This window comes from Apteryx mantelli, chromosome 13, assembly GCF_036417845.1.
Source record: "Apteryx mantelli isolate bAptMan1 chromosome 13, bAptMan1.hap1, whole genome shotgun sequence".
Lineage (NCBI taxonomy): Eukaryota > Metazoa > Chordata > Aves > Apterygiformes > Apterygidae > Apteryx > Apteryx mantelli.
In genome coordinates this window covers 9,690,290-9,706,780 of record NC_089990.1, presented here as the reverse complement: position 1 = coordinate 9,706,780, position 16,491 = coordinate 9,690,290, and the positions used below count along the sequence as shown (strand labels likewise).

At 34.2% G+C, this 16,491-nt stretch overlaps 1 protein-coding gene across 1 annotated transcript in view; it reads left to right on the top strand.

The window, feature by feature from the left end:
- Positions 1-14,053, top strand: part of PCDH11X (protocadherin 11 X-linked) — a 542,595-nt gene extending 528,542 nt beyond the window's left edge. The window contains exon 8 of the mRNA XM_067304432.1: positions 13,662-14,053. Within this exon, the coding sequence (XP_067160533.1) occupies positions 13,662-14,053 (392 nt within the window). The remainder of the gene's footprint in view (positions 1-13,661) is intronic.
- Positions 14,054-16,491: the final 2,438 nt, after the last annotated feature.

The window sequence follows — 16,491 nt, the reverse complement described above, 5'->3', positions numbered from 1 at the left end:
TTTCTGAGAGGTTAGGAAGTTTGTGTTACATATCCCTATCCTGTAGACAAAACTCCTTGACATCAAAAACTTCTTAATAGTTGTAAAAGGCTTATGTGAAGTGATATGAGAAATTTACAGTCAAGACAGCAAAACTTCAGTGGGGAAACTGTTCACAATTGAGCGGCCAAAGAGATGATAACTGTGATGGTATTGCCTCAGCAGAATCAGCCAAAATTCCTTAAGGTGCTAGCAATGCCTGAAGAGGCCCAATTAGAAAGTAGTAGCTGTCACGGTAAGTGGTTTTGTACTTGTAGATAAATGCTGGAAATGCTAGTCAGCGTCCCCGTCCTTCTTTCAAACGCGCGGGTGCAGGAGGCCCTCAGCTGCTGTGCAGAGGTTGCTCCAAATCACGCAGTGCCACACTCGCTCTGTGCCTGACTGCAGCACAAAGAAGTTTGGCTTATGCTGTTTTAAATTATCACCCTTTTGAAGTAATTTTCTTTATAAAACAAGATTAAAATGACTGTAATTCAAAACATTTTACCTCAAATTGATGTGAAAATTGTAGTATTCGTATTATTTCCATTTTTCAATTTGACAAAACATTTCACTCTACGTATATGCTTTTCTGTGTTGTCACTATCCTAAGAGTGAAAATATGCATTTTACTCTGTGCATTTTACTCTTTCCTGATGTGTCTTATTTCTTAAAACTACTTATTTAACTTTCTTAAAGCATGTCTTTATACAATCTACCTGGGGACCTCCAAAAAATATAAACAGCCTGAGGGGGGTTGTTTACCTCCTTTCTACCCCACACAGTAACACTTTATATTCTTAAATTTGTTCTCTGGTCTTTCTTCATGCCTGATGGTTAGGTAAGTGCTAATGATACAGCAAAGCAAAGACGAATCTGAAGTATCTATCTAGCCTGATAGAGCTCGAATTCAGATTACGATGATTTTTATTTACATGAAACTTCTTTTATTTGCTTCCATTCTAATACCATAGTTCAAATTTCACTCCATATTTTTCCTCAAGGTTTCACATCTTCTGAATAAGTTGTTTAGGGAACGAATAGCCTTGCCTCTTCCTCAGAAGTTTATTTTATATACCAGCAGTTACGTCAGTAGTTCTTCTTGAAAATCCAGTAAATTCTGAGTTACTTACACGACTTTCTTAAAGAATATTTGTTTCAGCTAATACAGAGTGCTTCTGACAGAATTCTTGCAGCGCTCAAGTTTAGAGCAATACTGGAAAACTAAGCGACCTGCAGACAGCCATGGCTAAATTAGTGTCAGTGAAAATTACAACTGAAAAGTTCCTGGCCTAAAAAATGCAAATGTATAAACATATTTATTTTTAAGTCATACTGTATTTCATCATAATTGCAACAGAATCCCAAACTTCTCACTTAAATGAAGTAATAGCAATACATAGGTCAGTTGTCAGACTCTCAAACTCTGAGAAAGACAGCTGTTCTTGAGTGCTAAACCTGCAAAGCATAATTCATTCTTTACTAGGGGGGATGGTTTCATGAGCAGAAAGCTTTAACTAGTACATATGTATAGGATAGATTTAAAGTGATTATGGAAATGTCACCACAGGACAATACACTATTAGTAGTTCCTCATATGTTGTATGCTGTCCCCTTATGTTTGTTCATAATTAAAAAGCAGATTGGGATGTCATGGTAAGAATGAGTGCAAAATGTTCCTTTTATCATTTGCAATAAATATGAAATAGTGGTCTTTCTGTATTCTTCAATGATTGTTCTATTTGCATTGATGACAAATGACATCTTTCTCCTTGTAATGTGCCTGCAGGGTTAAATGACTTTATTATTATTAATGAGTCATTGCTCCAGCTGCCCAGAAATAGAGGGAATAGAAAACATAAGAGATTTAGACCTAAGTAATTACGAATATAATTATTACCTTTCAAATTTCATTTTTATAGCAATCACAAAGTTGTTAATCAAACATGGCCCTTTCCATGTATTCACATTTTTTTGGCCCTTGTTGAAGGGATGAGCATCTATATGGTTCCACTGAGGGTAGTCTGCGGCAGATTGACAAAGTGGTAGTGACAGAAAACTGCTGTGAAAAATTGGTTAGAAAATGTTGTCTGGGCATCAAGGAGTCTGTAGATCAGAGGGTTTTCCAAGAGACAAACCCACCTGAGCTGCAGCCATATGGAGGAGAGTCTCCTTCTGGGGAGGACAAAAGCTGCAGGAGGGGAATTGTTTTGTCCTGTGGAGATACAAAATGTCAAAGTTTTACTTGCCCACCCCATCTTTCCAGCAAGGTTATAGATTGTGATTAAGGAGCCTAATAAGCACAAGAGAACTGAAATGCTACTGGCCAGGTTAGGGGGATCCAGAAGTGCTTCTCATTAATGAAGTTTGACCTCTTGGCCCTGCAATATTCCCCTAATTACTCGAGATTCTGTTCTGCTGGATTTTCAAGATTTTAGGTGGAGCTTGTTCTTCTGTAGTGATGGTAAGGAAGTCACAAGGAATTTAGGAAATGGAAATGATTGCAGATTGTGTTAGACCATGCTACAAGTACAATAGATTGTTAGCAGTGTAGTATAAGAGAAGGTGAGCCAAATGTGTGCGTCGCTTTACTTGTGATTGCAGTGATTAATTGCTTGCAATTAGGGCTCCAGTGTAATTTTAAAAAGCTTAATGAGTTTCAATATAATATGATATATATTCAATATAATAATACAATATTTAGTTGGAAAATAGAATTACCAGCTTCTAGGTAATTACAACTCTTTTAATAATTTTTTTCCAGAATCATAATATCAACTTGAAATTCACTGTGAAATGTAAAATCTGAGGAAATGCTTTAGAGGGATGAGACCGTTTCCTTTCAGTTATGTCATTTCTGCATAATGTTAAAACATTAAAGATTCTCATATTTTTAAAAATCTAAATGCAAATTAATAGAGAAAATGGAAACTGTTAGTTTCCATACTTGATATCATAAAATGTCATTTGAACCAACATACTGCCACAAAATAGTTGAACTTTGAAACTGTCTTTTATGGAAAACTGCTCTGCCAATAAAGCTTCAGCCAGCTTCATTAACACATTAAACTCAAATAAATAGATATAATAATGTTAACGGTCCAATCAAATGTAATATCTACCAGCACTCAAATAAGCATATACATTTATTCTGGGGGGGCACATAGCATGTTACTTAGATATCAGCATAGGTCCTTATATTTGAATATCTTAATGTTTAGAAACAGCAGCAAAATAAATAAAGTCAAGGTTTTATATATGTATCAAGTCATAACAAAAATATAGTTATATATAACAATATATATATAGTCATAACAAAAAACAAATTCCTTTTTTGTATTCTAATAAAGAAAAATGCATTTTTTCTTGAAATGCAATAGTAGTTAGTCACAGCATAAAAGGCATAGGGATATTTTTAAAATATTGTATGTTTATTTTATTTTGGCTGCTCCAGCAGCCTTTGACTTAAAATTTCTTTTTGTCCAATGAAAGCACCACTTCAAAACTTTTATTTTCTATCTCTTGAGTCATCATAGAAAAGATATGTTCGCTACCTCACTTGGCAATTGGGTTTTTTATGGTTTCCTTTTGAAAATTAGGGTTTCATTAAAGTGTCTGAACCATGAACAATTGCCAGCAGTTGTTCCATTACTTAATTTAACAGAATTGCTTAGTATTTTATTTTAGATCAAACTTTTGTTTATTTTTACTGTAAAGTCAACAAGAAGAAAATAGAGCCTCATTAGGCATGTAGATACATGCCAAGAAACAAATACAAGAAACTCTTCCTGAAGTGAATAAAGGGTGTAAATATAGATGGTGCAAGCAGAACTTCAGGTCTTCTTCAACACACAGCTCGTGCAGTAACTCCTTTGAGGGGTGTCTCAAACATACCTGAAAATCAGCTTCTGCTTGGCCACTTTCTCATCCCCTGACCGTGTTCTGCATTCTGCTGAGAACAACATGCTTACCTAATCTGCTTATTAAACCACAGAATTTGTTGTTAGAGGACTATGCGAGAACACTAATGTTTCCATGCATGTCTGTTACCAAGAGTACTGACCTTATTCCACTTGGAACTTTTGTTTCCTTCTTATCTCTCTGAAGTTCATCCATGTTTCCATCTCCAAGTTCAGCATTTTCCAGATCTTTGTTCTCTAGCTAGAGAACCACAAAAGGTAATTAATTTTTTTTTGATTACAGCTTCCACAACCTAGGCATGAGGAGTATATTTTCTGCTATTTCCTCACCATATGAATTTATGTAGGTTCAATGACACTTTAAGACCCTTCCTTCCCTCTCCCTCTCCCTCTCCCTCACACAATTTTATTTAAAACTTAAACCTTAAAAATGGAATATGATGTATTCTTTATACTTACACTGCAGATATTGTAAACAAAGAATTTTCTTCCTTTCCAAATTTGATGTATATATTTGAATGCAAGCATGTACAAAACAGTAAGTGACTTTTTCAGCTAAGTTTTAAGAGAGACAACAGATATTAAGAATTGAAGACTTTGGATTCTAACAGGTCTGTTTTCTTAATCAGTAGAAATTACAGCTAAGCAAATTTATTTTTTTTTTCAAAGGATTAGCTACACAAAGATTCATTTTGAGGACTGCTCATTTTATAGTTTGAGACAAACAGCCTTTATGTACAGACAAAACCTCAACCTTTTTGTTTTGTTTTAATGTAATTGCTTTTATCAGAAAAGTACAGTAACGGCCATGTTTTCTTGATATAATACATTTTTCTCACTTTGTTTTATCCTTACAACATGTTAAGTCTCTTTTAAAATAGCACTAATATGCTCCTAAATTCCCCAGGAGACTGACATGAAAAAAGTTCTCCTGAATGTTGAGTTAAATGAAAGAACATATCATGTTGAACTGAGTCTTGATTAAATACTTAAGCAAATACACATCTGTTTAATTCGTGGTAATGGATCCTCATATACATTACTAATGAGGCATTTGAATAATTATTTGATTACTAAAAGGAGATATAAATGCTATTACAAAAAAGCCAGAGTTGCCTTAAATTGGTTCAGTGATTTTTCTGTAAGTTAGCCCTCATTCTGTTTTACTGTGTTTGACTAGATCACTTTTTCTAAGGCAGCAAATATATATACCTGTTTTATGGTAATGAGAAAATCTATATGCAGTTATTTCTCTTCCAGATTTTATCCTATTGACTGTATTTTGCAGCATTTTCAGACTTGTTTCTAATATGATTTTGTATAGACAGTTAAATAATAAAAGTAACTTTTTAGGCGGAAATATCCAAAGGGTGTTAATTCTCAAAGAAACAACAGGCACAGCAGAGTAGAGCATAAAGGGGTGAGTTCCCCTTTCAGAGTTAAGAGCAACTTTTACCAAGCATTTGAAATACAGTCTCTAGAAGCTGACATGAGATATACTATTCTTCTTACATCTTCTGTATCTCATATTTCAAATAATGTGAAAGAATATTTAAGAAAGTATAATGTATGTACGTATATGCACATATCTATGAGCAGCAAGACTTAAGAAATATCATCATCACAGTAGAGAGTACTTAGTGAAATTAGTGCTATACTTACTGTTTCAGACTCTCTACAAATGCTTGCAGATATACTAATAATGCTGCATTTTTTTTGTTTTCCTGGTCGCCATAACAGATGGCATTGATAACAAAAGTTCGTCCTCCACAGAACGATTGAACGGTTTTCAGTGTTCTCAATATCAAGAGTTTATTTTAGAACATTGCTGTTTGGGAAACTAAAATTAAGCCAATGTCAAGTTAACATTTGAGCAAGTACTTCCAGAAATGAACTAAATGTGAACATGACCTTGAAATAGCCCATCATATTTCTTACTATCTTTCAACTTATCCAGTGAATTCTATTAGGACAGATGTTCTTAAGATAGAGACATTCCTTGAAGAAGCAGTCATTCCAAGATAATTGCTGGGTATCTACAACTTTCTGTGGACTGCTCTTTCCCTTACTGCAAACAAGAATTGTATCTTGAAAGACTTAAAATAACGTTTTATACATTAAGAGGAAGAGAAAAGTTTCCTGTGTTACAAATGCCCTATAGAAAACTCATATTGGCAATGTTTTCTCTTATGGGGGCCAGCTGAAAAATGGCAGCTGAAGCCCTTTTTCATCCAGAATATGCTAGATGAAACCCAGATGTTGGGTTTATTGCAGAAACTTTACATCATTAGAAGAGTGTAATATATGCAACCTAAGATGCTAAGAGCATAGTTTCCTCAGGTATGGAAGAGCTGTGCATTAACACGCGTTGCTACATCCCCAGGTCAAAGGTTATTGCTGGAAGATAAACCATTTATCACTATGTAATTTCACCTTGTTTAATTGATTTGAATTTAAATTTATATTCTGTGTTAAATAATGAACCTTTTATCAATAATTAACAAGGTTCAGTGCAAATGTGAAGCAGTTAATTAAATATTAAATAAAGCACATTATATTAGCCTGTATTGTAGTAAATGTACTGCATTTTAGGCTATTCATTTTAGATATGCATTATACTTTACATATGCATTATACTTTACAAGTTATGGTTAAATTTCTCATTTATAACTCAATATACACTACATAGTATAAAAATAGACTAAGAAACATATGTCCTTTGAAAATTAGCATATTTGTTCTGCCATAATTTTCAACAAAAAAAGGATATTAAAGATTAAATCAACTGAAATGTTGAAGCAATAAAGGTCAGTGCTCTATATTCTGCAACACTGTAACGTCCATATTTGTTAGTATGGAATAGAAGAGGTTGCAGAGGTCCGGGGGACTTGAGGTTGTTTTTTTGTTTGTTTTGTTTTGTTTGGTCAGGTATCTTTCTGTACGAAATAGCAATTACTGAAACTGAACTTTTTGTGGCGTTATTGCTTTTAGACAATTTCTTGTTTTAATTAATACAAGATTGAAATTCTAGTCAGAATAATAAGAAGAGATGACTTAATGAAAATTTAATGTACTTTTTTTAATAAAGCTATTATTTACAGAGGAAAGATTCTCTTCACTTTACAAGTGTAATTAATTATACAGGAATTACCGTATATTTTCTCTTTTGCCCTGATTCATCTTCCCTGTTCTGGCCTCTTCTCTCATATGTCCTCTCCCCAGCTGACTTTGGTAAAATTTGTTTGACCAACTGAAGCAAGGTGCAAAATACCCACACCTCATGCCACTGGGCTTTTATAATAAGAAGCCTAACTCAGAGCAGTGTTTCAGGATGGAATTCCATTAAAAAAAATGGATGTTAGGAAATAAGTGTGTTCATTGGAGTAGAGACAGGGCCTGTTCTTGCAAGATATCTGGGATAACGTTGCAAGCCTAGGAAACTCAGGTAGATTGCACGTAAATGTGTGATTTCTCACAAGCCTGTTTATTCAGTTAGAACACCTGGAGAGTCAACCCTCCTCAGAGTATGATTTCTCATGTGCTTTGGTAGAGGTAAGGCTGAAGACTAAAGGAAGTGGTTGTGTCCTACTTGTTCTTTAATAAAAAGGTTCAGAGGCCAGGACTTAAGCAACTCTTATGTTTTTAATTTATTACGATGTGTACAGGAAATAACATATTCATAAGAATCTTCTCCCAAAGACATTTTATTATTAAAGCAAAAAAGTAGAGTATATTATAACAGCAATTATGTAGGCTTTCTATATCCAAGTTTCTTCTTCCTTGACCTTATTGAAGTAAACTAGTTTATACTAACTATTCTCTTCCCCCCTTTTTTTATTGTTAATATCATTTCTGTTCTCTTAACAGAAGCCACTATATGATGTTGACAGAGTGGCCACTTTTGGTCAGCTGGGTAATTCCGGACCATAATTCCCGTATATTATGCTTGAATCACTGCTTAGATTGAGTACCACGTTCAGTACATACACGTGGACATAAAAAAGGTGGGGGACAACCCACTCCATAGGAGCTATTGGCTGGCATGAGCAGTGTAAGCTTGTCATCTTCATCACTCTGGTGAGTTCCTGCTGAGCAGAGAGCACTGAAAGGGTGACGGGAGCTGTTTAATATGAAACGCTTCAGTAAATGAGAGGCACTTCTGGATGCTGACAGAATAGTATTGGCACTGCAAGCTATGTATTCATATATGTGCTGTGTTGTGAAAATATGAAAAATAGCTTGGCAATGGCATAATTATGGGCAATTTGCTTAATTGCTTGCTAATTGTTGCTTGCTTTATTATGAAACAAGAGTGCTCTAAATGTAACACTGGATGGTTTGCATCCAAAATGTGTCAAATTCAATACTGGCTTTTCATTAAGAATACAGCTAGATAGCTTTAAAAATTCATGCACTCTATATTCTTGTCTTTTAACTTGTTTCCTAACCTTTTAATTTTTTTTAAGTTTTCTTTACACAATTTCTCAGCTCTTAAGCTTGCATTGATACAGTACGGTCTGACAATTTTTTGACTTCTAATTAATCTGAGTACTTTTCTAATGAATAAATCTTCAAATGGCTTTTGATCATTATTACGTGTATGTGGGTAAAGAAGGAGCTTTCAGGAGCTCATCTTGTTGACTGTTCGACTTTTAGAATTGCACACCTCCCTTTTGGCACATATGTTCAGAATTTTTAAAGCGAGAGATGTGCAGTTCTGAAAATTTGGCCTAAACTTTTGGAAAACCTTTTCTCTTATAATTTGACCAAGATGTTCTGCTTTGAGCAGGAGGTTGGACTAGACACCTTCAAAAGTCTCATCCAGCCTAAGTCTTTGTATGATTCTGTGATGCAGCTAATGACTTTTGTGGTAGACCAAGAAAGGAAACAGCCCTCTTGATGTTACCTTAGTAGTATGTCTCTCTTTTGAGGGGAACAGAGGGGTAGAAAAGAAAGTGTATTGTGTATACACCAAGTATGTGCTTATGAATTTTCAGTAGGATGAAACTTTTTCCTACCAACAGCCTGCCTGCCTTTGAGAATTCTCTGTGAGAAATGTTCTTAAAACTGGAACACAATATTGAGTTAGAAATGCTGATGTATGCAGTATTGTGTCATGTATTCAGCCAATGTCATAGCTACTTTGCAGACTGGGAGGACAAGAGCAGCACTGTAGATTTCTGCAGCTTTCATTCCCCCTAAGCAAGAATATATTTGCTACGTATAGAACCCTACGAAGTCTTTATAATCATGGACAGGCTTTTACCAAAACAAGCAAAAAAAACCCTGAAAAACAAATCAGGTCAAATGGTATTTTTTTTTGTTAATGTTTTGACTGAATGATAGCTACCTGGCAAGGTTGAAATTCCATGTTTATTCATGTAAAAGTAAATATTCTTACTGAAAACCATTTTGACCTAGAAATGATAAAGACTGTGGAACAATGAAGAAAGTCTTTTAACTATTGTGCTTTTAGTTATACTTGACAGTTCTGATCTAAACATTTCATGAGACCTGACAGACATGTTCTTTAAAAATGTTCTCAGTTCTGAGGCAGACAATTAAAAAAAAATAGCTTAGTTCCTACAACAATCATGAGTTCAAGTAAAAATGGTAAGTTCACATGTCCGTGAATGTGATCTATTCTATGACTTAAAAATTCTCCTTCTTTACTACTTGTTTGTCATGTTTGATGAGTCTCCATAGGGAATGAAAAATAAATAGAATTAAAGGATTACTACTCAGTGAAGTAAGAAACAAGGTAGATTGATAACAGCCCAATTGACTGTATTGTTTATTCATAAAACATGGAGGATATTTACACTTCTATTTCCATTTATAAACCTGTCATATCTTACGCAAGATGATGTTACTAGAGAGTTGGAATTTCAGTAGAGAAAAAACAACATTTCTCCTGAAAACATTCAGAGACAGCAGGAAGCATCTTTTACTTTATTTGTTGAGGCAGATGTCACAGATGTTTCTACCACAGAGTATTTATAGGACTAGCAGAATAATCGCCTATATTACCATTTTCAAAGGAGAGAGAAGGGCTCTTCACACATATTTAGCAATGCCTTGCAAGAGGTAACTGCTACAAAGAGGATGTAGAATAGAAGGAAGCTTAAAGAATAGCAGCTAGAAAATACCATGGTGAATTCACACAGCCTCTGATAAATAGTCACTTGAGCACTGGATTGTCTTCTGGATGCTACAGGAATGGTGATTATTTATCTGCTGAGCCAGCCAGAGATTCCTTCATTTAAAGTGGGTGGGAAGTGGCGGAGGGGAAGCCAGATTGGGTGCTGAGGACAACGTCCTAATGCTATTTTCAGTGGCCCCTTTGCATTGTAATATTTGGAGATCAGCTGCACTATGCTGTAAACTGGCACTATTAGTATAATATGTTGCTGACAAAAAGCTCTTTTATTTGATAAAATAGGGAATTGTTAAAAATATATGTTTTGCGAGTAAAGCATTGTAGCTTAGACAGCAGTGCAATGCCAGTACCAAGCTGCTATTTAGAAGGATTCTAAGTGCTAAAGAAACAGGAGAATGATAAAATGACGGGAGAATGGAGGATGAATTAGACTGAGAGAAAGAAGATGCATTTCATGGCCTGGAAGAGCAGGCACAAGAGATAATGCCTGGTGAATATTCATGCAGAAAAATTCCTACATTTTATGTTAGGTTCTTTTAAGAACTGATGAATTATGCTCCGACAATGATTCTTACTTCATTGTGCTAAAAGCATAATATTTCATATTCCTAGCTTTATTTATTTTTTTACCCTTTACCAAGCAGAAACTATTCTGCATCCCAATTATCCTTGCTAGTACTTCTTACTGCAGCAAAGCAATTGCTGAGATTTTCCAAGATCCCTTTAAATGCAGATATTGGGGATCTTGCCTGCCTCACACTGTTTGTTGTAACATCCTCAGTTAATTTGTTTTCCTACAGCATACCCAGCCTCCTGAAGATGTCTGCCTCAGGGCTGCAATAATGTTATGGCCTACATGCAGGCGGTGATTTGGATTTAAAAAAATGGTTTGTGTTTTTTTGTTTGTTTGTTTGTTTTAATCTTCTTTTAAAGTTAGACTAGAGGTTAAGGATCTCACCGATAATTTGTTCTTTAAAATGACTGCATTATATTGTAAAATAAAACTTGACTATTACTGTCAGAAAAAAAAATTCTGAATGTCAGAGATCATACAGAAAAATACTTGTATTTGCTAAATATTTTTTATTTCCTGTTCTCTTGCAACACTAATGACGTGCTTGGTAAAAATGAGTGTTATCTACTTAAAGTTAATGCAGACTGTATATTTTACATGTTATTAGTTATAAGCAATAATGAAAATCAATCTTGATTGCCACAGTATTTATGAGTATACCATATACCAACTTAGAAAGAGTGATTATGGCTGCTGCAGAAAATGTACCTTCTAAATAATCCTGCATTGGCAGATGCTTGTAAAAGGAAATCCCAACTCAAAGCCAAAATAATTTGTAATCATATCTTACATGATTGTACCCATGATTGTGCTAAAGTTTTTTTGTTAAATTTTTGCTAAAACTGAAACTCAGATATAAATGTCTCTTTATTAAGAAAATAAATGCATCTGTCGTTCTGACAATATTGTTATTCTTAGTATGTTAGCATGTTCCAAGTTTATAGTTAGTCTGGCAACACATGGCACAAAATTACTGTCATACTGATCTGTCAAGATGGTGTAGGGAGTATTTTATATGTGACCTTTTATTTCTGCAGTTGCCTTGTCTGAAGCTTAAATGTTAAGTTTCTATTGCCAATCACTGATAGTTTGACTTTTGTTTACTTTTACTGAAGTTTGAGATAGTAATGCAATGTAAGTGTTCTAACCACTTGCTGTGAAGAGCTAGATATCCTAAAGAATTGTATTTTTCCAAATAAGTAATTGTATTTTTTTTAACTTAACTATTTAATAGAATTTTAAAATATAGTAGCCATGAGATGAAAGGAATACTAATGTACTGGATATCCAGAAGGTTTTGTAGATAAATACAAAAAGATCAGTTTCTGTATAAAGAGGGATAACTTGCACTCAGTCAAAGATGTACCTGTTTTCAATGATTGACCTTCATCAAAAGAGAAGCAAGCCTGGATAATTAAAGAGCTTAAAAGGAGTTGTATGTTCTGTAATTTATGTTTCTAATAGCAGATAGCAGGACATTGAAAGCTGTAGAAAAGTAGAAACTTTTTCTGCATCAACTATTGCCTCTACTGAATTATTTCCATGTGTGTCTCCTACTGTCCATCATAACTGGATTAGTATTTCAACAGCAAGATGCCAAAGCTTTGTCAGGATTACATTGAAAAATACTGAGAAAAAATGACTGAAGGCATGTTGATATGCCAATAATAGAATGAAATAACATTTATAAACAATAATTTCACTAACAGGCACATACTTGCACAAGATATTTATGGGGAAATAATCAAGAATATATTTGCATAACAACAAGCATGCAGGTGTATATTTAAGATTGCTAGTTTTAAAAAGATGCATCCTGTATTTTGGACAGCAGCGTTATATATTTCAATGCCTTAAGGAAAAAACTTAATTTCATTTGTATCTGGATGTAACATGGAAATATGTATTTGTGCTTTGTAGCTCTATACAAATTTTAACATACAAAGTATTTCCTAAAACAGAAATGGGGTATCTATTTAAACGTAAAAGAAGATGAGAAGCTCCTACTCAGATCTTATATTGCAATAAGTAATTCCTAAAAGCATACCTTCTCCACTGGTTATGAGCCAGAATCTATTCTAAACAGAATTTTCATGAAGACAGATATTAAAAATATGTATGTATCTTTCATTGGAAAAGAGATGCTCCTCAGTTTTGTGAAGACAACACAATGAAATGTCTAATCAGAATTTCTTCCTCTCCTCTAATACATTTAAAGCCTGAACGTAACAAGAGAATGTAAAATTAAAATACACAATATGCAAATTATTTCAAGGAATTATTTGTGGAATTTTAATTATATTAGTTTGAATTTATACAACATAGCAAAGTCGCAATCATTTACATGAAACTGATCAAGAATGTTTATGAATTGTAAACTATGTCTTTCAGATTTAGGAGCTTACTTTTCCTTTGAACAAATTATGATTTCTGTTATCCTTTTTCAAGGGCACAAACCTTACATCTACGCAAGAAATCTGATTCAATTCCTAGTAAGCTACAGAGGTTACAGCTTCTCTTGCTATTACCCTTTGATTTTTCAAGGTTTCCAATATTGAATGCATGGAGAAATCAATTCTGTTTAAAATAGCTGTTACATTGTCTTTCATTTTTAAAGTTTGTGAGTTCATCTTTGAAGCCAACTGGCCATGTGTCCAAATTAAGTTCACTTTGCCTTAAACAAGGTAAAACCAACCCAAAAATCCAGCTTTAAAAGAATATTTAAAAAATACTGATATTAATCATTATAGTGTTTTCGAGCAATTGTATGCAGATATTCTATAGAATAGTGGTATTGGCTTGTAAAACGCATTGAGCTTTATTATACAAGTGTTAATTTCAAAAAGGTAAAGGTCATTGTAAATAGAACGTATAAGGGCTTTAGCTACATGGCTGTAACAGTAGTTCCGTCTGTTCATAAAACACTAACTTTTTTTTCTGTTCAGTCTTTGGAACTCTGATAGTTTCTTGTGTTTTTCCACCCTCCCAGCTATCGAAGTAAATCTCCAGAAAGCCCTGGCTGAAGCCTCTGAAACCTGCACACAGGAGTGTCTCATCCTAGGCCACTCTGACAACTGCTGGATGCCTCCTTCTTTGACACAGTACCAGCAGTCCAACACGCCTTTGCCATCATTTGGCTTCCAGCAGGGCTGGGGCCGAGGAGCCAGGCCCGACGGACGACACGCGCTCGGACGGCCCGTTCCCAAGGACGACCCTGACAAAGGCCAAGGTGGGCCGCGGCCCCCGTTCTACAACACCTGTGAAAGACACTGCGCCGGTGAAGATCCCGTCAAAGTTATTCCCCTGGCAAACTTCGCTGCATCCCACCAGGCACCGGTGTCTGGGAGTAGCACTACGTTTATACACGAGCACCAGCTATAAATGCATATCTGACAAATCCGCTATTTTAGGCTTTAAGCGTAACTGTATATAGTCACGGCCTAACACTGTTTCTAGTGCAAATACAAACTTGTTAGGCTTGTGAATATTTATGTATATACAATTCTAAATTGAACTTGAAAAGCTAAATCCTTAGGACTTAGTTAAAGGAAATTTACCTTACTTCTTGGTAAAATATACAAAATGGGGAAGAAAACCCACAACACAAAACCAACCAAAAGAAAAACAAAAAATCCTTTTTGTTGCGTTTTCTTATATGGGTCATCATAGTGCAAATATGCATTTGCACTTCTTCCTGTTGAAAGTAATTTCTTAGTACAGTTTGGGGAAATATTACAATCTAAATATAGTAATATAGCTTACTCAAATCAATCTTTTCTGTGTTATTTGTTATAATTTATAACATGTTCATAAATTTCACCTTCCATTCCCTTAGCAGATAGAGATCAAGTGGGCAATTTTTCATTTGATTACTTTACATAATAGAATGAATAAAATCCTAAAATCTAGTTCTGAGAAAGGATGGTATACTTTTCCTTCAAAATTTGTCTTTTACATAATTAAGAAGGAAAATGTATTCAAAGACATGACAACTGCTTTTGATTTTTTGGGGGGATCAATCTACAGGTATACGTTCTTTGAAAGAATGCAATAGATGAAATGGAAAGCTCTTTTGACTAGGCTTTTCTGTGTGAAAAACAACACTACAATCATATGATATAGAAGGTCAAAACCTAAAAATTATAAATAAGATTTTTTTTTTTTACTTTCCAAGATTTTCCTTTCTATAATAATGCAAGGAACACTATGATACATATTATGCTTTTCAAGCCATAAGTCTATTGCTAATTTTTTTTCTTTTTTTCTTTTATCTTGTAGAGCTTGCTTTGGCTACTGTTCCTGTTAGTTGAAAATTACACAGGCACTGCTGAAAACAGTAGGAAACTGAGTAGTTTTTTTGGCTTATGTGATATTGTGGCTGTAAGCTACTGGTGCTTAAAAGAATATTATAGTGATGTATATGTTTGTTTTACAGCTATAATCACCTATTGCAAGTATTCAGTAAAAAGTTAGCTATAATATTATTTACTTTACCCCCAACCTTTTATATGAAGGCGTTCTTGTCACTGTGGCTTAGTTTATTGAGAATCACTGACATTACTCCGCAAAGAAAGAAGAATCTAAGTAATGAGTCCTGAATGGATGTAGCTATAAATACACCCCAGTTATATTATTTGATAAAGTCTCAAAGTGATGCTCTATAAAGATTAGGTCTTTTTCCATGTTCTGTGTGCTGAAGGATACATTGTTAATGCTGCAGAGGGGAAAGCTAGTAGATTCCACAGTGGATGCAAAGGAGATGCTTTTCTTAGGTGAAAAAAACCATTTTTCTTCTAGTGCTTTTTTGCTTGTTAGCCATTTCATCACGTACAGCATGTACATACCAAGAAATTTTTTCCTTAACAAAACTAGATAACTTTTAGTATATTGCAACATTAAATGAGACAATCTAAGTTGTGTGGAGGGAAAAAAAACAGTTTGTGAATATTTCCTATGGATAGAACTCTATGTAGGCTTCATATTGTAACTTAAATCTGTAATTTATAAACAAAACTGTGTGTAAAAATGCTGTAATATTAGCTGCTTGTAAAATTTAAAGAAGTTCAAGTTGTTGAGGGTTTCCAATGAATGCTAAAAGAGCTTCTCTTATGTGCCCAGCAGGTATAAGTAGCTTTATATATCGTTGTTCCCACTGTAAATCTATTCAAATCACCTTTAGATTTAATGTGAAAATAAAAGAAATTTCACTTTTAACCTACTGATAGGGTTTAATTAATGAACATCAGATTATCTAATGATGTACTACTTTTCTTTCTTTTTTTTTAATGTATTTTTCAATAATGATTAGAAAAGATATGGCACATTGGCTTGCAGTTGCATGTAAATCCTGGAAAAAATATTAATCCTTTGGCTACTGACACACAATAGCTGACACAACTTGTTTCCAATTCCAGGACAATTAAAAATTTGACAAATTAATTCACACCTAATCTATACAAAGCCCTCGGTCATCTGTTTTGGGGACATCATGATGAGAAAATTCAGCAGTTCTTTTCAGAGATATACAGAAAAAATTATCTGTAATTGACACAGATTTACCAAACATATTAATTCTGCAAAATTTAGAATAAGGCTGACATGTAATGCTTACTGTTTTAAGCAGAGGACTTAGTTTTTATTACAGAGGGCTGTCATAGCAAATGTTTACAGAATGTGCTGCTGTATTCGAAAACTCTTCTTTTTTTTTTCCTGTAACATTTCCCCTCTGGCTGAAAATTGTAATTGAAACTTTTTGGCAAAGCAATTAATTTCTACAATTTTGGATTTTCATAGGTAAATCATAAAGGAATCAGAATTAG